At 36.4% G+C, this 23018-nt stretch overlaps 1 protein-coding gene across 1 annotated transcript in view; it reads left to right on the top strand.

Moving 5' to 3' along the window:
• stk10 (serine/threonine kinase 10) overlaps positions 1–23018 on the top strand; it is a 38249-nt gene that overhangs the window by 2907 nt on the left and 12324 nt on the right. The window contains exons 2-8 of the mRNA XM_088932048.1: positions 6823–6987; positions 15655–15703; positions 16666–16815; positions 18191–18263; positions 19711–19905; positions 20318–20399; positions 22307–22435. Coding sequence (XP_088788174.1) covers positions 6823–6987; positions 15655–15703; positions 16666–16815; positions 18191–18263; positions 19711–19905; positions 20318–20399; positions 22307–22435 — 843 coding nt within the window. The remainder of the gene's footprint in view (positions 1–6822; positions 6988–15654; positions 15704–16665; positions 16816–18190; positions 18264–19710; positions 19906–20317; positions 20400–22306; positions 22436–23018) is intronic.

The raw sequence follows: 23018 nt of genomic DNA, 5'->3' as shown, positions 1-23018 counted from the left end.
GGAAAAAACCATGTTGGTTTAATCTGTGGGAACAAAGTATATAAGCGGGCCTGAGGTTTTAACCTACTGTACAGTAGTACTCATACAAATTTATTTATTATTTCCACAGTAAATGATACTTTGAAATGTTTGATAATAAGAAGTTACTGAAACAAAACTTGTAGGTTCCTAATCTCCGTTTCCCAGATGGACATGTGCGGTCTTCGATAAACTCTTGACGGTGGGTGTGAGCAGGATGTGAGTTCTCTACAAGATCTCATGTGGCTCTGCATGTAAACCCAAACCTTAGGGAGACCTGTTGATAAGCCTTTAACTTGGAAGGCAGGCACTTAAATTGACTGTTTCCTGGCAGGATGCTTCTGTAGCAGTTGTGTCCTTTGGGGTGGTGATTTTGAACACGTGTTTATGCCCTTTATTGAGGATGCAGCATGTTTTTACAGAGGTCATCAGACTTTCTGCAGGGGAGGTTCAATTGAAGTTAAAAAATATATATCTGCAAGTCGGGCTGTAGGCTTTTTGAAGTCTGAAAACAAATTGAATACGCCTGTTTCACCATAAGCTACAGTATCTCCCAACAAGGAAGGATGTGGGGGGATGGTGACGGCACACAGAAAATAGTCTACACGGAGTATTTAAACGAAGATAAAAACTATTTAATCGTTTCTGTTTAACTATGTGGTTGAGATTATTATTGTCACTTAGTGAACTTGTAGTATCTGGTCTCTAGTTCACTTGTGTCTAAAGATTGTGCATGTGAGTGGCATTTAAAGGGTGAATCTTGTTTTATGGGTGGGGTGTAATTATGGGGAAATAAAAATACCAATCTTTTAAAAGGCAAAATGCAGGCTAATCAGATGTTAATGTTACGGTAAGCGGATAGAGCTAGCAGAAGCCCTTGGGCTTGAGTAGTCTCACTGTACTGCTGATATTATCAGGGGTATTTTCTAGGAAGTGATCCCTGAGCTCAGAGGCATACTGTATGTACTCCGAGATCTCTCCAGCATCTGGATCCTGGGTTTGGGTAGAGCTGAAGCTGTCACCTTAATGGACTCTGGCAGAAACATATTCTTGAACAGGGCTGAGATTTTCCTGGGATTGATAAATAAGCGTTTAGATTTTTTGAATAGCCTGTTGTTCTGTCCTTTTCTTTAGTTCTTTCACGTTCAACCTGGAAGGATGTTTTTGGACCATTTCGTGTTGGCTAGGGTACTTAGAAAGACCTACACTGCAGTTACGCTGTAGATGTACTGTAGGAGAACAGTGGACCCTTTAGAGCAAGAAGGGAAGTTGTACTGCAACAGGCAAACACATTTTATATTTCTTTAATGAGATCAGTATAAAGAATATAGGGCTTAGAATTGGTACATTAGACATTAATGGAAAATTTGTTCTAAAACACACAAACTGCAGTTCCAGTTCCATATTTATGGTCATATTATAATAAGAACATATTCCAAAACATCTCTGTAAAGCCACACTGACCATCTCAAAAACTGTGTGGCCCCCTGAGTCACAGAAGTTGCTTTCTGCTGGTACCATATGCGATATGTTCTGACATCATGCAGTGTACTTTTTAGCCAAACTAAAACTGCTACCTATAGTTGCACACATTTACACAATCCATTTCTAAATAAGATTCTGACAGGTAGTGCAGTTAGTCAAAATTATGGATGTGGTTATATTGCTATAATGTCTTTGTTTCCCCACAAGTGCTTGGCTATGTTAAGCATATGGGTTTTTCTTCAGCTTGATGTTGGAAGCACGTTTATCAACCATTGTGAAAAATGCAAACAATGTGGTCAGGTGCTGAAATAAAAGCGTTTATCTGCAGTGATGGAAAAGGCATAAGCAAAATATGTCTGTGGGCCTGCCACTTCTCAATCGCCAATACTTAGTTTTTCTGAATGCACAATGCGTAAGCTGTCTCTTCGATAAGTATGGACTCTTTCAGAGTTTGGAGATGTAAATAATTGAATTCCATCACTGCATATACTGTACAGTATATTAATGTTAAACTGATGATTGGATGCTATCCTGCTATTCATGGGATTTGCTGGAACCGTAACAGCATTAATGCTGACTAATTGAGGTGGAATAATTAGAAAGCTTTCAAATATGGTTCTTGATAAAGGTAATGTAGCTTCATGGATACTGTGAAACTACAAGAAATTAATATGGGGAAAAGTAGTACATGTATTGGAACTGTTTTTACAGTCTTGCTTTTGACTTTTTGGTTTAAGAGGGGGGTAACTCCCAGTGACTCTTCTGGCAAAGCCTAAAACAACAGTATTGATTTTGCTGGCAGGTGTAGCAATCCTGTTTGTGCGCAATATTTCAACTAGTTTCCCATGGTATATTCATAGTTCATATACTCAATTGAAAGTATATTCTTAAGTATCTATGAGCCTTGGCAGAAAAAAAATGATTTATGTGCTTTAATGTTTGTGATCGCGATTTGAGTCTGCTTTTGTTTCTGAAGGAAGAAGAGGTTCCTTGCAGTCAGCGTACACTTTTGTTTTCATTGTTTTCTGTATTGGCATCCTGTGGCCTTTGCTTTGGAGAATCAATCTGAGCAGGACATCACGGTTCTGTATTTTTCAGCTGTCACTTATATAGATTACATGGATTATTTTAGACATTGTTCAGGCCTTGCTTCTCAATGAAATTAAAGAAAATATTTATAGGAGAAAATCTGTACTCCTTTTTTTTGATTCTGTACAGTATCAACAGAGTGGTAAAAGTACTTGAAAAGCATTGTTCCATCTAAAAAGTAGAGGTTTCACCTCCATAGGTCAGCTGCACAGGCACGAAAAGTGCCTTTAACAATTTTAGTAGTCATTTTGCTATGGTGTTTTTGTGAATGGGAGATGACGCCATTGAGCTTTCCTTTATGGCAAGAGTGCATTCTTTCTCCAAAGCTAAAGAGAAACCCTGGATGAACAGAGGTTACAGCTTGTCATGGACTCTATCTTTGCTCTAAAGAGGTCTAATGTACTGTAATAGCTTTCTGTAGATGTGTGTCAGTAACTGAAAACTGAGCCGATTGAATGTTGTATTATGCTGCGTTTTAGCACTAGAGATGGTGTTGTGAGTGTGTATACGCTTTCACGCATGGGAGAAGGAGGTTATGAGCTTGATTAAGTCTGGAAGGTTTGTACAGCTGCAGCAGAATTAGTTATGTAAGGGGTATTGAAGTTTATTTTGTACAGCTCCATAATTCTCTACAGTGAGAGTCCTTGCATTAAGGACATTAAGGCCAGCAGCCATATCACCCTGCAACTCACAACTGGCAACCCACTGAAGCTAAGCAGGTGTGAGCCTGGTCAGTACCTGGATGGGAGAAAACTAAGGTTGCTGCTGGAAGACGTGTTAGTGAGGCCAGCAGGGGGCGCTCACCCTGCGGTCCATGTGGGTCCTAATGCCCCAGTATAGTGACGGGGACACTATACTGTAAACAGGTGCCGTTTTTCGGATGAGACGTAAAACCGAGGTCCTGACTCTCTGTGGTCATTAAAAATCCCAGGGCGTTTCTCGAAAAGAGTAGGGGTGTAACCCCGGTGTCCTGGCCAAATTTCCCATTGGCCCTTACCAATCATGGCCTCCTAATAATCCCCCTCTATGAATTGGCTACATTACTCTGCTCTCCTCCCCACTGATAGCTGATGTGTGGTGAGCGTTCTGGCGCACTATGGCTGCCGTCGCAGGTGGATGCTGCACATTGGTGGTGGTGGAGGGGAGCCCATTACCTGTAAAGTGCTTTGAGTGGAGCTATATAAGTGTAAGCAATTAATAATATTAATTGCTACAGAATCTGTAGAGCCTTATTAGTAAGGCTCTACAGATTCTGTGAGGTTAAGTGTTTAGTGTGATGTGTAGGAGAGCTACTGATTGCTCCATGTGGTGTGTACTGTACAGTTAAATGTAGAGGAGGAGCATCACGGAGCTCAATAAAAATAGGTGAAGCAGAGCTTTGCATGTGACATTGCATTACCGTGTTTTACTGTATGTGCTCACACATGCTTTCTGGGGATTTCCAGGTCTTCAGAGAGCCTTGATGTTGTTGTACTAAGCTACACATCTTAATAGACTTAGCGATAATCAAATGCATAACCTCCTATATTTAAAAGAACTGGTTAAACTACAGTTTTTTTCCCTCATTGGCACAACATGAATTTTCACTAGAACACGTGTGACGTTTATTGAAACATTTTCTTCAGATCGTGCAATTACGAACATGGCAAATGTGGAAATAATATAGCTAATGTAGACAAAATATGGATGATTCTGCACTATAGGAAGTTATACATGAAAGTGATTTGTGTGTTTATGTCCTCATCAAGACAGGCATTACAGGAAGCAATAAAAGGAGCAAACAGAATACTTAGGTTTACAGAAAAAAGTTGAAATCAAAGTCAGAGTGCCTTTAAATTGCATAAGAATTCATTTAGCATTGTGTTCTGTTTTTGATTACCTTGCCACCAAAAGGTTGATAAACCCTTAAGAGTTCAAACAATAGCATCAAGAATAATTCCTGTTCTCAAGGCATTGTCGCATACAGAGAGGTTAAAGGCACTAATGTATGGCTCTTCAGTCTAGAACAAAAAAGATAAAAATAGGCCTATTTGATTATATTTAGTGTATAAAATCCTAAGAGTTCTAGATGCAGTTAATCCAGGGGACTGTTACACACTCGGTAGTGAAATAAGGGCACAGGGTCACAACTCAAAACTAAAAAGGAATCTGTTTATGACGGAGAACAGGAAATGCTTACAGAAATTGTTGTGGGTATCTAGAGTAGGCTTCCCAGTCAGGTGATCGAAGCCAAGTCTCAGTTTCAAGAAGCCGCTAGACAGTTTTAGGCTCTCTTGGCTGCTAAATGAAATGAAGAAAATGGGAGCAATGGCTTCCATTCTGGATGTGTTTGTGCTCTTATGTTAAGGAGGGTACTATACTACAACAGGTTTTCTCCATGACCGTGGGTTTGTGGACTGATTCTCATTTACTGTAAAAGTGGGTGTCGGCATTGATTCGATTGGCAAAATAACTCAATCTGAGTCACCTTTTTTCCCTAGAAATTATACATTATACTTCTCTTCCAATCATTTGCTATTACATTTAGTGTAATATTCAAAATATTCAGGAAGTCTTACGCTCACTAAGCGCTCAATGTTTGCACTATTTGCCCACTGTTTGCGCACTGGACAATAACATACTACAAGCCATTATTTAATTTTTTGTAGGAGATTGGTGGTTCATTGTGGCCTAGACCAAGCATTCCTGAGAAACTTCTTACCTGTAAAACTTAGAAGGGCGAATCTGTATTCTCCAGTGACTTTTGTTTGTCAGAATCATGCAAAACTATGTTGGGTAGTGTATGATATTCCATTCTATCCTGTCTTAAAACTCATTTGCTTTTTTGTACATAGACAGCTCTGGTTTTGAGAGTTTTGTCTTTTTCTGGTAAACTTAGGTCATATAAAGATGTTTGTCTGGGGGACTTGTTGAAGGTTCCTGACTGGGTGTGGAGTTTCCTTTTTGTGATATTTTCGAAATGTAGCCCAGCAGGAAGCTGACTGCTTGTTAGTTTGCACTTCATATGCATTCTGGTTTTACAGCTCTGTGTTTACTTGGTTTTATTGTGTTTATCTTTGTATGAGGAAAATATAACCTGAAAACCTGACAGAAACCTAAAATACAGTTGAGTTTCTTAACTTTTGTACCTCTTTAATTTAGATGTAGTTAGTATGTTCCTTGTTGTATCAAAGCTAACTTACATGACTGTGACATTAGTTTAGTTAAGTTAGGTTTTAATTTTTTTTTTAATTCTTTCTGACTCTGAATTTCTTTCTATATTTAACTTTAAAAACAGAAGCGATATTGTAACTGGGTGGCTGTTAAAACTGTCATTTCCTAGTAAACTAACCACAAACCCCAGCCCCACCTATAGAACTGCAGCGTGTTTCAGGCAGACATGATCTGAATGATGTAGTCTACTAAGGTGTGCGATGAAACAACATTGGTAATGAATAATCTTTTTGTAGCTAAGTTAAGGAGTGGAACACTAGACACTCGCTCTGTACAATTCCCTGCAATTGATTTTTATTTTTCCATCTTGCAGCATGTTATCTCTCTGTCATCTTATGACCTTTGTGTTATATAGGGCTTTGGTCAGTGCAGGTTGAAGTATGATTATTAACCTCTTTGGTGTGTAGCCATGTTAAGATTCTGAGGCTCTCAGGTTATGTGAAAGACCACAATATATTAGGGATTTCAGAAGGGCTTCTCATTGACAGTCCTGCTGTTTATGCTGTGTATGTGCAGTTTGTGTGCAAACCTCTGAAAGGGTCTAAAATACACACTGGTTTTTCACAGCAATGTAAGAAAAAAGTGTGATAACACCACAGTGGAAAAGAACATGCACAGAAGCTGGAATCAAAGCAGAGAGGACACATGACAATTTGAGTATGTGCAAGTCTCAAATTTGGATTTAACTGCCAGGTCTAGAAGGACATATAAATTACTTATTATATTACTTTTGTGACAAAGCTGTAATTATCGACCACTATAAAAACAATACAAGCATTAGCACTTGTTCTGCTATGTTACATCTGGATGTTGTCACAGATTCTGAAGTATAATTGCTTAAATTGTGACTTTTACAAAAGTACCGGGTACAGTACATGTTTAAATATATATTTCAGACAATTTGACGATTGACACAAAATAGATGTGTTCTAATGAACACATTAGAAAGAAGTTATTTAAACGTATTAATTTGCATTAGCTCATAATGTATTGATAAATATTTTTCATATTTTGCAGGCGAGAAACAAAGACAACGGTGTACTGGCTGCTGCAAAGGTGATTGAAACAAAGAGTGAAGATGAGCTGGAAGACTACATGGTGGAAATTGATATTTTGGCTTCCTGTGATCATCATTACATTGTCAAGCTGCTTGACGCCTTTTACTTTGAGAACAAGCTGTGGGTAAGACTGCTCTCTTGATCTGTTATGGCACATGTGAAATCAACCATAAGATTATACTACAGATTTGCTAGTTTGCAGCAGGGTCCTCATCAGTTTCCTGTGGGCTGTGATTCAGTACAGTATGTTGTTCAGTCTTTTAGGCTCTGTTTAGGACATTATAAGATAATTTTAAGCTAAAAACATAGGAAAAGGGCTAAATGTGATGGGGAATTTGATCTTGTGATTATGAATATTTAATAAAAACAATACAATGGACTTATGGTATAATGAAATGGCTCAAAAGCCAGTAAACATAAATATTTTCCCATCATCTTGACCTTATAAGCAATGTCTGGAGTTATTGTAGACATCGGAAACATTCGTCAACTGAAAGCCAAAGAACCTTTGATGTACTGTAAATGGGAGATTACCACAAAAGCAGAACATATACTGTACTGTACTATGCTATATTAGATAAGATCATCTTATTGGCCATATACATATAGCTTATGGTACAAATGAACTCCATGTCAAATCATAATCAATTAATATGAACCATTTTTTAATGTGTCAGAGTTCAACAAGACGAAGTCAAATTACTTAAGTCAAATCTACTTAAGATTTTCCCTCAGCTCCAAATAATATAAATGCTTTATGTGACTGATGGTAATTCTCCTGTGGAAAAGAGAAACATGCACACAGTTTGCACAGGTTGCACAAAAATCCCTTTATTGATGATGATTATTTATTAAATGAATAGAGAGAATTTAGAAGAAAATTAGTCTGTCATTGAGAGAAGGGGAAAGGTGTGTTCCTTTGCTTACTGCCCTGTCTTTCTCACACCTGAAGAATGCTCCATTACCAGAACTTTTTCTTTCTTCTCTTTTTAGCATGGAATAAACCTATTACTTGTACATTTTAAGAGCCAATCACATTTTCTCTTGAGTGTTTTAACATTTGTAGCAATATGTACACAAGTAATCTTTTCATGCTCAGTGTGGACCTAAAAAATATCCAAAACGGTGAATAAAAAGAATAACATTAACATTGATACTGTATGTGTTAACAGAAGAGGTCCATTTTGCCTGTTTCTTGCCTGCAAGTTAATTGCACCACTGTAAGCAATATACGCTTCAGAAAATGTGTAGTTTGTGTGAATCTGAAACGTATCTCAAATACAGGTGAAAAATTGGTGTAAAACGAGAAACAAATTCTTTGCATTTTTTTCACTTGACCTTCATGTACGGTACATGTGTTCAAACTTTGAAATGTTGTTTAATATTTACTGTGTGCCAGAAAACCAGCTTAGCTGTGAAAAATGTACTCTTTTCAGTCTCTAGTCTAGCTGGAAAAATGTAATGAAAGGCCTCACTGTAGTTTTATTTTTGGACTTCATGTTAAGTTTCTAAACTGAGCAACTAACAAGTATATGCAACTGTTTAATTAGATTCTACTGGTAGCACTAATACAGAGAGTCTTTAAAGGCTTCGCCAAGAATTTCTTAAATTGCAGAGTGTGAAAGGTAAATTTGCTCATTCCAGAAACTGCACAAAATAGCAGCTTTTAGTAATTTTGTTTTGCTTGGATAATTTGCAAGTGGTATAAATAAACCTGCAGATTTTAAATTTATTCCTGAAAAGCCAGATTTGTGTTTAAGAGGTGAAGACAGGATTTTGGGGGCCCAGCTGGCAAGGCTTTGGATGAAATCTTTTATGAAAAGGTTTATGAATCTTTTGTTTGGAGAAAAATAGACCCCTATGTGTTTTACATATAGAGAAAGAAAGACTATGGCTGTTGAAAATTTATTGCATCTCCAAAACATTGTGCAATTTGATTAGATTAGAAGATGTTTTGTTTAACTATAAGAACCATTTTGCACCTTTCCTGCATGTTAACTTTAATACACTGCCACCCTTTGCTTTTTCTGCTACTGTAAATGGTTCATTGTATTCCTGCTACATGTATCTGATAGTGTACTGTATCATGGGCCTTAATTTAGCAGGTGTTGATGGGGGGGTTATTATGACCTAAGTGGAGTTTGTCTATATGTCAGTGCAATCATGGTCTATCCATAGAAATTGAATTGAGTTTTTCCACATTACACTGAATGTTTTACCAGTGTTTGTGCTGATATTTCATGAACACAGGAAACGGAGAACTGCGTTTCACCAAAATTCTCTTACAAAAATCAGCCGGGGTGGTGCATTCTTAAACCCACACATGCAATGAAGAGATCTTTTGTTCTTCCATGAAACCAATATTCCGATGAACAGAATCAAAGTTTACATCAGAATTCAAATTGCTCCTTGGTGTTGCTGCTTTATGCCGTTGACATTGCCTAAATTATTTTTTTTCATACCAGTGAATGAACTGATACTGTAATACTTGTTGCTAAAATCACAACTTTTCTTGATGTCTGACCTTTGTGCATTGAACACTGTGTTCGTTTGACGTATAAATTTTGAATTCTGCTATGCCCAATTTTCATCCTTAGGCATTTGTTTTGAAGAAATTCTAAATGAGCAATTTCCAAAGTAGTTCGATTTTTTTTTTTTAGCCCCACAAAAGCAGTGTAGAATAACCTCACTGCACTGTTTTTATTGGCGTTCCATTCCCAAAGCTGATGCCAAAATCAGTTCAGTCAGTAGGTTTATGAGCTTCGAAAAAGTGGGATGCCATACATCAATGCTTTATTTTAATTTGCAGAAAAATTCCCCAAAGCTTACAAACCCTAAATTTCTCCTTTTGATATGGCATGGATTGTTCAAATTGCAATATAAAGTATTTTAATGTGAGTTTTTGTTTGTCATTGTAAATTTGCAGATGTGAAATACATCTGTATTGAGACATAATCAAAATGTTTGAGCACATAACCTTGATAAAGGTAGGACTTGCTCTTTGGGAAATGTGCAATACTTTTGTTAGGCAATGTGCAATAGTGTGTGGATTATGACTTTTTGCAAGGTTTGCAAGGTTTTGATCATTTTAATGCAATTTCATTTTTGATCTTTTTCATGATGAAAAGTGGAAGTCGCTGGTGTCCCCATTCATTAATATATAAGAAATGATGCACGTAGCTCAAATCTTTTAGTGAAGTACCAGAAACAATCATAGAAGTTTGTTTTGATGTAAAATAATGATGGATTTTTTTTAGGAAAAACCTTTCATTTCCGTTTTCGGGAATGCTTGAACATTCATAGAATTTAATGATGGGCACAAGCTATCAGATGGGTGAACAGATATATCATAAGGGAGGGTTAAATTAAAAGCACAGCTCGGGAAATAGTGACGTGTAAACAAATATGAAGAAATCCAGTTCTGCTTTACTAATAGTATAGTTTGAAGGCATTTCTGAAATGTTGCTATTGATGACCCATGTATACATCTGTCTTGGGTAAAAAAAAAAAGTTTTAGGAGGCCTCATTCTGCCATACATTTTTAAAATTATCACTACTTAGTATTGGTGACGGGTATTTTCTAGTATGACAAGCACTAGATACCTCTTTTCCCCATTGGCACCTAGTAGTAGTGTGTAGTCTGTTTTAATGAGTGGCTGGTTACTGGGCATATACAGTAGTTTCTTCTGTGTACTGTACAGTATGTCATTAGGTTGCTTTCACTCTTCTGCTTTCCTCTTGTTGTTTCTGATCTGATGAACACAAACCTTGCACAACATGGTGCACAAAGGATGACAAAATATACCAAGTGACCACATACTGTTTTTCACAGATTGCAACAGAAATGAAGGATTTCACAAGTTAATGACAGATATATCCTTCTCTTACTAACAGTTTTAGTCAATTAATAAGGGATCGGTTTTTATTTACCCAGGTTGGTTTCTTAACATCTTGGATGTTAACTGCATAACCCTCTTGTCAGTGAAGTGTGAAAAATGTAAAATATTTAAATAAGTTAATCTATAATTAACATACCTTTTTGTCTTCAACAAAAGGTTGGCTGGAATGGCAGTTAGAACATATGGTGTATTGAAAGCATGATGAATTACTTTTCATACCTTTTCAATCCTGCATATTCGAGCTCTTTGTTTCCAACATAGATGATTAATTCTATTGTTTAACTTGGGGATGGTTTGGGCGACAGCTTTATTGTAGGATATTAAACTTTTCTCAATGGCCTTGAAATTATGAAATTGCTTACTTATTTAACTCCTCTCAGCCTTTTTCCAATTGATTGTCATTGTTTCATTCTTCCTCTAAAAATAATTACTAATAAATAACCATGAGCCTTCTAGTTTAACATTATCAGTGATAAACTCGGAATATGCCCTTACTAATCCATTTACAGAATTTGTGTTAAAGATGTTTGTTGCTCAAGATTAATACCACTGTGCTTCTATGCTGAAGAGGTGTTAATGAAACCTTAGGATCTTACTGTTTTAACCAACACTAACCAAACCATGAAGTTGAGGATATTGCACTTTATTTTATAAACATCTTTATTCAGTGATTCATCTGATCACATTAAAATGAAAACCCAATATATACCCAACTTCTTAATGACCAATTTGTCTAGTTTTCACAAGACTCATTCCACACTTCCACGTTGGACATTTTTATCCTGAATTACATACTGGCCTTAGGCAGTGGTTATGTGGAGTGTGCATGTTCGTCTCTGGTGTGAAAGCAGGAAAAACTTTTTTTAGTTTTCTTAAAAAGCTCAATAATTTTAGGCCGTCGAAAGTGACTTGTACTTCCTAGTAAAAATTGGCATCGGTTGTTCTTTCATGTCTTTAAGCACAGGGAGGGGAAGTATTTTATCTGCATGTGTACCTCAGTGATGAAGCCTGCTGAGTTGAAGCATCTTGTTTTACTTGCCACACTGCATTTTTTGAATGGAAGTGAGACCTGTAGAAGTATTGAATGGCTGGCACGTCTGTAATGTTTAAAGAATGTTTTTAAAGTGTATACAATCATATGTTGTAAATGCCTGTCCAGCAACCTGTGGACATACCACAGGCGGACTTATTAAATGAAATGAACAGTGAGCATTAACAAAACATTGCACTAGTATTACCTTGCCTTCATTAAATTGTTCTGGCACTTTTGTACAGTTCTTGATCACATTGTTGTATTTGTCTTTTTAAATAGTGATTATTGCTTATGACTGCCAGTCAAAACAATTGATTTGTGAGCCAAATATAACAGCAAGATTATTTTCCGTTTTAACTTGTCAAATGGGACAGTAGAGAAGATTTTCAAAGTTTGTATTTTATTTAGTAGTACTGTACAAGAATAAATTATATTCACATGATCTCTCCTCAGGCTTGCAGTTACTCATTTCACAATGTTTGTTTTAACTGATTAGTATTTAAAATCAAAACTAATGCAACAAAGACAGGAGCATAGAACCCAAACCCCCATCAATCTATGCATAGTATCCAGGAGAATTATTGCTACTGTTTGCATGTCATAAATGCACTTATGAGTTGTACTGAGAACCTTTGTTTTATAGTGCGTTGCATGCTATATACTTAAAATGTGCTGAAACAGCTCACCACCACATGAAATGTCTAACCAATTCCCCTCAGAGACGCTGGTATAAACTGAATTTCCAGAGTCCCAGATATTGTTTAATTTCTTTTATGTTTAGAACTTGTCGGTGATTAAACTAAATCAAACTAAACATTATAAAACATCCAGGATATATGATGTGTGTGTCTCTAGACACACAGCACAGTTTAAAGGTTCATGCGTGAAATTTGGAGCTTGGTTACTTTACAAAGGTGAGTAGGAACAAATAAAACCCTATGATCTAGCCATACTACATCTAATTCGTTAAAGACCATTTCTACAAGCCCTTTGTCTGACTCCTGTATGTTCTGTGATCTAACCCATCCCCAACCACCACAAGCAGAGTAAATATTTTGTCTCAGCTGAATTTAAACATCCTTTCTGTACTGGACTGTTTTCAAAATGTTTAATGACTTTGAATGAGTAAAATACTAAAACAGGGTCTTTTTAAAATACTAATTAGCAAGAAGGACCACCCATTAGCTACGCAGGGCCCTAAACAAGTGCCTTCTGTGGGCACTGACATCTTGTGACCTCATCAGTAACTGCTGCGTGGGAGCAAGTGATTTCTGCATTTCCTTGTGTGCAAAGTTATGATTTACTCTATAAAGTTTTAGATTTTTTCTCCCTTAGCCTTTTCCGCACTTGAAGTTAAGGACAAAATATCCATGGCAGACTGCATCATGTTTAAGTCCCTATGTTTATGAAATCTGTACATTATGCACACATTCTCCAGAAAGGTCTTGAAAACAGACCAAAGTTAGAGGGTTTTGAGGACAGATATAATGCTAACACCTTCATAATGGAATAAAAGTGTAAAGGGATTATAAGTTAACTTTTTCATTGAGTGTATTCTGAAGACAATTTCTTCACATTAATGATGCTAAATCTACAGTATGTTTACCCTGCTACACGATGGACAGTCGTTTAAATGTTTCTTACCAACATAACAGAAACAGGATTTAAGTTCTCTTGTGGAGACAAATGGCTCGCAGCCTAAACAGTTAGGAAATGATACAACAAGGTTGCACAGAAAGGAAGTTGCCTTCTGCTTTGCAAATTATGTTGCTTTCACTCTGAACAACATTGTTACGTGTGTGCAAATTTGCATCAGTTTGTTTACATACTGGGATTCCCCTCAACTTGTTTTATTTCTTGGTGTGGGAGGAGGAGGCTAGCACTATCAAAACTATTGTAGATAGTGGCCCACATTATGTATTCAGGTTTAAATACCTGTGGTTAACTTGGATTTTTGTTTGCTTAGCTTCATCAGTGAACACCTTATCGTTGATTATATTGACTTAATAGTATAGGTGATCTTGCAACAGTACAGTATGTATTGAAGGGATTTATGTTGTCACAATGAAGTGTGGTTCTGTTGGAACTAGATGATCGTCAACAGAAGATTACTAAAAGGTTACTACCATGTGGCAGGCCTTTGCAGGGTATTAATTACTATTCTGATGGCACTTGACCACATGTAACAGAACAAAATAACTAAGAGGTTCAAGAACCCTACTAGAACTGTCAATGGAGTCTGTAGCTCCACCACTGAAACCCAGTTACACTTTAGCCACGCAATTCCAAACCTGCAAACTAGTAGTATTCTGATGATTGTTTGCACCTGCTTGGGGAATCCTGGTTACAGTTGGCTAGTGATATGACCCAAGCTCCAACTCATGATGTCTAGACAGTAAAGTGCAGCCTGTGTTCAGAGCTAGCACTTTTACAGTTTGTGCTACGTTTTGAGACTCGAGCTCTTCAAGACTGCATAAACCTGCACGTTTCTGGTCCCAGAGTCTTTTTTAAAACTGCTTTCCCAAGGTTGTGTTTGGGGGGGTGAAATTGACATGTTGATCTTTTCAGGGTCTTGCAAAAACTTTGTTTGTTCCCCTTTAATAATGCATTTGGCCTCCAGTAATAATAATGTACTAGCCTTTTATGGTGTAACTGAAGCTCCAAGTTTCAGGTTTTTTAGGGATCTGAGAAGTTAGAAAACGTAAAGAATTTTTGGTGACATGCCAGGGTCTTCATGAACAGGAAGTTGAGATTGGGATTCTTTTGGTGTAAAGTTTTCATACATATCAGTTTTCATCTTCACTGAGATGTTTTGTTTATAGATTTTGGCAGGGTATGAAAGTTGCCTGACATTACTTTATCTCATAGAGCAAATGTAATTTTATTCTGTTAGGTTCTATTATGTTGATGGTTGCTTAAATGTACAGACCTATACAGTATTTCATTTCTATACATACATGTAGCTAAAGAATAGAACAATATTTTCTTTCAACACTTGGACTAAGGGAACTACTTAGTTTTCTGCAGTAGCTGGAATTGACGTTTTTAAGGGCTCCTTTTAAACGGGTCTTTGGCCTTCTCAAATAAATCAGTGCCAGGTCCTTTGGTTCTCCTCTGTATACCTCTTAGAATTCCAGAATAGAGTCTTTTTGTATTTTGCACCACAGGGAGGCTTTTCAAGATTGAACAACTGTGTACAATATCGAAAGCAATGAGAACTTGATTTTAATTCTGAGATGTCGGATTTAATACTAGCCTTTGAGATCCTGACAAGGTAGTTTAACTTGAATTATTTTATGATTTTTTTTTCTTTGAGGTTCAACAGTGTCAAATTCAAGTAAGATTCTCCTTGGCACTTAAAGGTAACGTCTGTTTATTGTGAATGCTGCTCTCATGAGCTCAATTCCCACAGATGTTTTCATATTCTTTCTTACTCAAGAAAAGTTCCTGTACAAACTTTAATCCTGGGTTGCTTAACTTAACATCCCAAATTATCTTGTTTTGTATACAGTATATAGAGTACCTAGCTGACATGCTGCATCATGGTATGTACCATGCTCATTGCTCATTGATCTGAGGATCTCTCTAATTGATTTTACGAGTCTGTGGTATCAGCTTCAACAATGTGGATGGACAAGTTGTTTCACATTTAACTTGATATACATGTACAGCAGGATCCAAAATGAGTTCTAAAAGTTGTTAAATGAATAATTGCTTTTGTAGGTTGTCAAATACTGCGTTCCAACTTCTAGCGAAATCATAAAATTTACTTTGTGTACATTTTCCAGTGTACTTCATGTTCTTTTGTGGCTGCAGACAAAATTTCAGCTACTCAAGTTCTGTTTTTGGTTTTCCGTAGATCATGATTGAATTCTGCCCTGGAGGAGCAGTAGATGCCACCATGCTAGGTAAGGAGAACAAGTTGGACTTCCCTTCCATGTTATAGCATTTTCTTGCATTTCGCCTGTTATTGTAGGTTGTAGTTTATTTCCTTATGTCTTTGGATGTTTTGGATATGAAAGTTTCCCCTTTTTTGATATTATGACATTTACTGTCCTGTAGGCGTTATCGATAATTACATAGCAATGCCCTTTCTAAAGAGATCGTTTTTAGTGCCAAATGATGTAATGTGTAATGTATCTGCTTTTGTTGGAGACAATTGCCTAGGGACTCCGAGAGAGCTATATTAAGATAATTCCCACAGTTTTGTTAAAGGCTGTTTCTTCGCATGTGAATTCTATTCCGAATATGCCTCCTGGATTAGTTTTATGTTCAATGATAAGATTTTCTTTTCAATAATATGACATTTTTCATTTGCATTTTCTGCCCATGCAAATCTTAACCTACAGAGTCGGTACCTACATTTTGGAAGTCCAAAGCCAAAGATTTAATCTGCTAAGACACTAAAATGATACTAAATTTAAGTACTATTGTACCTGAAAACCACATTAATGTTTTATATTTGATGCTTCACATCCATTGATTGAAAAAGCACTTATTCAGTGCATTATTTTCAAAAGTGTTTACCAATCTGTCAGTTTCTGTAACTGTTCCATAGTTTAGAGAGTTTGTGCCAGATTAACATGAACTGTACCATCACTTTGACATACAGTAGTGGAAAGATAAATTATTTTCTAATTGTACTTAGGGGTTACCGAATATAAATATAAATTGTTTTTTGTCATATGTTTTTAATTTTCAGTCTTTCAGTCAGCTGGTGTTCTTTTTCTGACATTAAAATTATTGGTAGAGATAAGAGGTGGCCATTCAGCCCTTTTTGTTCACCAGAATATTATTAAGCTATCTTATTGATTCAGGAATGTAATCTGACTGTTCTGGTTCTTTTGGTTTGCATATTTTTGTCCCGCAGAACTGGACAGAGGCTTGACAGAACCACAGATACAGGTCATCTGTCGCCAGATGTTGGAAGCCCTGGACTACCTGCACAGCATGAAGATAATCCACAGGGACCTGAAAGCAGGGAACATTTTACTCACACTGGAAGGGGACATCAAACTTGGTGAGTGCAACTTTGTTAAATTGAGTTTTCTTAACATGTAAATCTGCCTTGATTTACTACATACCACTGTGATACTGTATATATGCAGTACAATATTTTGGATTTTTATGATCCAATTCTATTGTTAACTGGTAAAAATAATCAAATTGTTATTATACTCTATTAAACATTTTTGAACTGTGTGTACAAAAACTGAAGCCATTTGTCTTTTATATTCACACCATATCTCCTTGGTCTATCCAGAACACATGAAATTGAACATTTCTCTTAACCCTTTCAAAATACAGCACTTAAATAGACATTTATTCTCATTTAATAGCTTTTCAAAATGTCATTATGAGTAGTAGTGTGGAGTGCATTTAGCCACATTGTCATTTTTTTTACATCACAGAAAAGAACTACCCAACATGTAAAAAAGTAACATGAAGATATTTCATAGACTAAATTGGTTTCTTATAACTTGGTAACTTGGGGGATTTTTTTGCATATGTGCATTTGATATTCCATGGACCTTTATAAAACCTGTAAATAAATGCATTCATTCTTATGCTCTGCATATCTGTTATGTCACTGTACTATGACTCTGTTGTGTTCTATTCCATCCTATGAGCATAGCTTATGTTTCTTGCCTCATTGCACACCTCTATTGTTAAACCATTAGTAACTTACTGTAAAACTGGAAAAAAAAGTCAAATGTATTTTCTGAATAGATTACAGAATAAATGCTTGTTGCAAAAAAGATCTGAAGAGACGTTTTATTTTGCCTTCTCCAACATTGTCTGGGGATTTAGTTTTTGCATTACCAGTTGTGCCATTCCTGATCAACCTTTTGCCGGTTTTGGAATACCAGGGTGAATTAAAGATAGCCTTTTTTATTTGGCGTTTGTGTGTCTGTGAAAAATGCACCTTTACTTGGAGACTTTACACCTTTTGACCACAAGCCCTGACACTTACTTGGTTAAGAAGATACTGATGAGACAAGTGTCACTAAGAAAATGCATTTTTCTTTGTCACTACTGTATAATTATTTTTATCGTACTTAAATTAGCATGCCTTTATACTTCTTAGACTGTCATGTTTAATTTTGATATACTGTACAGAGTACAATTATACATTCAGTTTTCTTTTTAGAAGTGATTAGATTGTTTAGAAGAACAATTGTAAAATGAATATTGTAAATGACAAAAGAAATCTACTTTATGTACAGTAAAATGTAATTGCAGCTATCCTTTACTGTTAACAGATATCATCAGGGTGTATCCTTGAATATGCAACACATTCTGCATAAGTTTAAGACTTAAGTTGGGATAATATCCCTTGTATGAAGCATAACAGGTTATAAATTAACTTTTTTGATGTGTTCTTATCACTGCAGCGGACTTCGGTGTGTCAGCAAAAAACACCAAAACCCTTCAAAGAAGAGATTCGTTTATCGGGACACCATACTGGTTAGTAAAATGTCATATACAGTCTGAAACCTTGAAATACTGGGTGAAGTACAGTTTGGAAAGGCTTCACTCTGAGGTCTAAATTTCCTCTAGATTTTACATTCAGAATTGTACTGTTGAAGTTCTTGCAAGAATTTTGATTCTGTGATTTCTTTTAATGGATCCTTCATTCACATTTTATTGTATTATAACAAGCCTAAATCATTCATGTGGACTTCTTAAATTCTTACTCCTTCTTCCTGAGGAGAAGAGCACTGATAGTACTAAATGCATTACTTAGAAATGAACTTCTGAAAGGCAGATTAATCATCAACCAGAGGCAGCTAAGGCTGTTCTAAATACCACATAAAATGTCTCTTAGCTGTTTAGTAATACCCACATCCTGTTCTACAACATCCCATTACAGCAAATCTGTTGAGACTGGGAGTGCAAGAATTACCATTGGTTTTTCTCAAAATAAAACATTTTTCTCCTGATGAGCAGGAAAATGTATTGTTTTGCTCAACTAGTGGCCCAAAAAAGATCTAGAGTTGACATTGACTGACAATTGAAAGCTCAGACTACAAATTTAGTCAGATTGTGTAACGGAAATTTTTGCCTTTTTTTTTAAAAGGGGTGAAAATGGAAAATTCCCCCTTTGGCTTATAATGCTTTATTCTTTCCATATTACACACATGTGAGATTTGAATGCAATGGTGTGAAATCAATGTTTTCAATTTTTCCCATGTAATTTGGAATCTTTAAGACGTGGCTGCAGCTGCTGACTCCTCCTAAACTGTTTATCACACACACCCACCTATCGGAGCCCTTCACCTGCACTGTTCATATCTCTCAATGTCACTGCAGGCCTGTATTGTAGGTATCGGCGAATTCACAGGAGCTGCTGTTTTACTGAAAGCGTAAAAGTCATCGGCCAGCTTGCTTATAGAAGCTACTGCTAACTCTGGCCAGAGCTTTTCTCTATATCAGACAGAAAAGACACTGCACTGCTACCCCTCCTCTGAATCTGGTCAACTATGCATTTCAGTGTTGCCCATCTTAATATTCCTTAGCTTTGACTTGTTGAACTGCTTTCTTATTGTTTCATAGAGCTCATGACATTGTACATGCCTGTAGTGCAATATCTGTCTTTCCACTTTTATTCCATTTTTTTAAATTGTTTGCTTTGTATGCAATAATGAGCTAAACCAGAGTCACAGTTCTAAGTGCCTTGCACGCTAGCATTGTTTAAATGCAAATTTTGCAGAAAGTTGTTTCTGGATGTCATCTGTCGCCTCTGAAGGCCACTGAAATGCAAAGTGAGGACTCCTTGTTGTAAATTCTGACTGCAAACAAGAAGTGGTTTGGTTGTCAGACATTTTGTCAAGTTGTGACTTGTTAGTTTATCCCAGAATTTTGTGGTTACAGCAAATTTAAATTTTTTCAATGACTTTTTTTGTCTCTGAAGGATGGCACCAGAGGTGGTGATGTGCGAGACCATGAAGGATGCCCCTTATGATTACAAGGCTGACATCTGGTCCCTTGGAATCACGCTGATCGAGGTGGCGCAGATTGAACCTCCTCACCATGAGCTGAACCCCATGAGGGTCCTCCTGAAAATTGCAAAGTCTGATCCTCCCACTTTAGAGCAGCCAACCAAGTGGTGAGTCCTGCAGATTCAGTGCAAATCGCCAGGCAAGCTAGTGAAAAGCAGACAGCAGTCCTTCTGCCAGGAGACTGTGCTGGCAATGGAAGACTAGCAATGATACGTTTAGAAGAAGCATCCTTTATACAGTACCAAACAACTGTGGTCATTCTAATTTGTTTAGTTGCAAGATTTCATTGATTACCTCAACTACAGTTAAATCACTGTAGATACAACTCCATTCTGGCATAAATACATATTTTAATAAAATACAAAAATACAATTTATCTATGGCTAGTTATGTTCTTGTCAGGAGACATACTGTAGCTGTTTTATAGGTATCTATTTTTTAAAATATAATCCTTAGTGTGCCTTTAACGAGACCAGGTGGCACACTGTTCTAATTCTGTTATTGTACTGTATATTAAAGGTCAGCAGAGTTCAAGGATTTTCTGAAGAAGTCATTGGATAAGAACCCTGAAACTCGTCCAACTGCAGCACAGCTCCTGGAGGTAAATTTTGTATTTCCGCACATCACTTTATGTAATCTAGACATTTATAAATAATTTTGTTAAAACATCTGTTATGCAGCAGCTGTTTAAACAACCATTATTGGCTCTTTCAGTATCAAGTGGTTGTATATTCCAGGTAGATGACAGGTGACAGTATTGCAGCGGTGAATTTAAGAAAATCTGTTTTTTATTATCATTTGCAGAGCGTCTAAGCTTTTAGAGATACAAAGCAGATACTTATTTAACTAGTGTTTGGCTTGAGTTGGACCTTTTCACTTTTCTAGGTTAATTGTTTCTGCATACTGCTAATGTATTATGCATTATTTTGTCAGATTCGTGCCATTATTTGTTAAAGATAAGTTTATAGTTTTTGTTTCGATATTTGCAGAGTATATATTGATATTCCACGCTTGTGCAGGTTTCAGAATGTGTGCATCTTTCTGTTTTGGGCTCCATAGGCTATAACTGCTACATGAAAGGTTCAGAGTGTGCTGACCTGGTGCTTTATTTTACTGGGTTTGGATGAGATCCAACATGTTTAATTGGCTGTAGTGATAGTAAACACATTGAAGTACTGCAGGCAGCATGCATGGAAAAACTGTGGACACTGTGCTGATTCCAGCAGGATTTCCTGAAGGCAGCTGTAATACAGCAGCACAGGCTCAAAAGAAATTTGGAATTGGAAGGATTTTAAGAGTAGCCGTTGATATGACCTGTTAACTGCATCAAACATCAAGGTTTCAGTTAATATCTTCAGTTAATATATAATAATAAGTTAGGTCTTTAAGGAATGGCGGCCTGATGATCTGGGTAATGCTCTGCACAGCAGCTATGGTTTTGTGCTGGGGGAAGGGAAAAATGTGGTAGAAAGTTTTAAACTGTCAAAAGAAGTGCGTTTAAAAATTAGTTTCAGTTTAATCTCACCAGCCCTTAAAGTATGAGTCTGTTAATAAATGCTGTTGTATAATTATACATTTTTAAAAAATGTTCACAGTGGAACCTAAGAACACAATCAGCCCTGTTTATTTTCTTTGGTATACTTACAGTGTTGGCAATCTTCCCAGTTATTAATATAGCTTAATGTTATTTAATAAAATGTATCCATTTATTAACAAATGTGTTTTAAGCAGTGATACGTTGCAGAAACTGGTAGTAAAATCTAAAATGTATTAATCTCACATGTGGGTGCCATTACTGCCTGCATAAGTATTGACACCCCCTGTCTAAAATTAGCTGAGTCTCCCAGAATATCTGTTCATTAGATTTAAAACGTTATAATTGATAAGTATAGGTCAAAAACAACAAAAACGAAAAACTATGTACTTTCATTTGTGGCACTGTCTTCCATGAAAGTGTTAACCTTTTTAGTTACAATATGAATCTTTAACAATCTTCATTTGAGCAAACCTACAGTAGTCATTTTCATTTGTATTTAGATTTTGAATTTTCGAGTGTTACTCATGCTAGGAGAATTAAATGAACCAAGACAATTATTCAGATATTGCTATATAATCTTATTCTTTAATACCCTAATAACTGCTGTTTGCTGTTTACCTTAATAAACAGTACTTTGTGTACGTTAAATTTACAAATGTAAATTTTATGTAAAGACGATACAATGTTATTCTATAGCATCCTCACATACACAGAGAAAAAAGAACGCTTACATTATATGCTTATATATCCGTATAGAAAAAAACTGTCAAAATTCTAAATATTTTATTTGCCATGTTTCACCAATTTTTGAAATTATGTGCAAAATTGCCTCAGAAAGTCATGGTTTAGATAATGTATTTTGCCATTATGATGTTTTTACAGTTGAAACAGATACTTTCTGTAAAATCTATTGTATAGAATATTTGAATATATGAAATTTTTAATTTTTTTTATACCTCCATCTTTCACAGCACCCCTTTGTGAGCAAAGTGAAGTCGAACCGACCTCTCCGGGAGCTGGTTGCAGAAGCGAAAGCTGAAGTCATGGAGGAAATAGAGGACAACAGAGAGGAAGATGAAGACGCCTCCGAACTCACAAGCGTATGTTTTGACCCTTTGCTGCCGTAACGTGTGGGAGGAAAGCTTCCTAAAGATAAACTCGCAGTGGTGATTAACTCCAAGCTTCATGGCGAATGTCAGGCGAAACAAAACAGTTATGCTTAATATTCCCTTTCATCAAGTCTAAAGACAATTGCTCTCGTACTCCAACGTCCATATGCAGTAAGATGTAAAAGTACAGTACAAGCAAAAATTTAGGTTTTGCGCCAATTGATTTCAACAGAACCAAATAGTTTTCCAATATTTTTTTATGTTACAAAATCAAAGATCCTCTATTTCTTCACTTGAAAGGTTAAATTTGTATTGGGTACTGGAAGTTCAAGTATATGAATGTCTGGACAAAAAAAAAAGTTATGTCTTCCTGCTTAGAAGGCGTTCCTGACTTTAGGTTACAGCAACATCTCATCTTTCTTTGTGATCATTTATGCAGCCACCTACATATCCTGTCTTCACTGCCCTTTGAAATTGCCACAGACTTTCAAAATGGACTGTAGTCGTGCCTTTCTTGTTTTGTAATGAATTTTACAACTTTCTTACTTTTCCCTTTTTCTTCCTTGTGAGTACC

This window comes from Atractosteus spatula, chromosome 14 (genome assembly GCF_055471065.1).
Source record: "Atractosteus spatula isolate fAtrSpa1 chromosome 14, fAtrSpa1.hap1, whole genome shotgun sequence".
In the NCBI taxonomy this organism is placed as follows: domain Eukaryota; kingdom Metazoa; phylum Chordata; class Actinopteri; order Semionotiformes; family Lepisosteidae; genus Atractosteus; species Atractosteus spatula.
The sequence above is the reverse complement of the archived record's forward strand: the minus strand, read 5'-3'. Positions and strand labels throughout refer to the sequence as shown.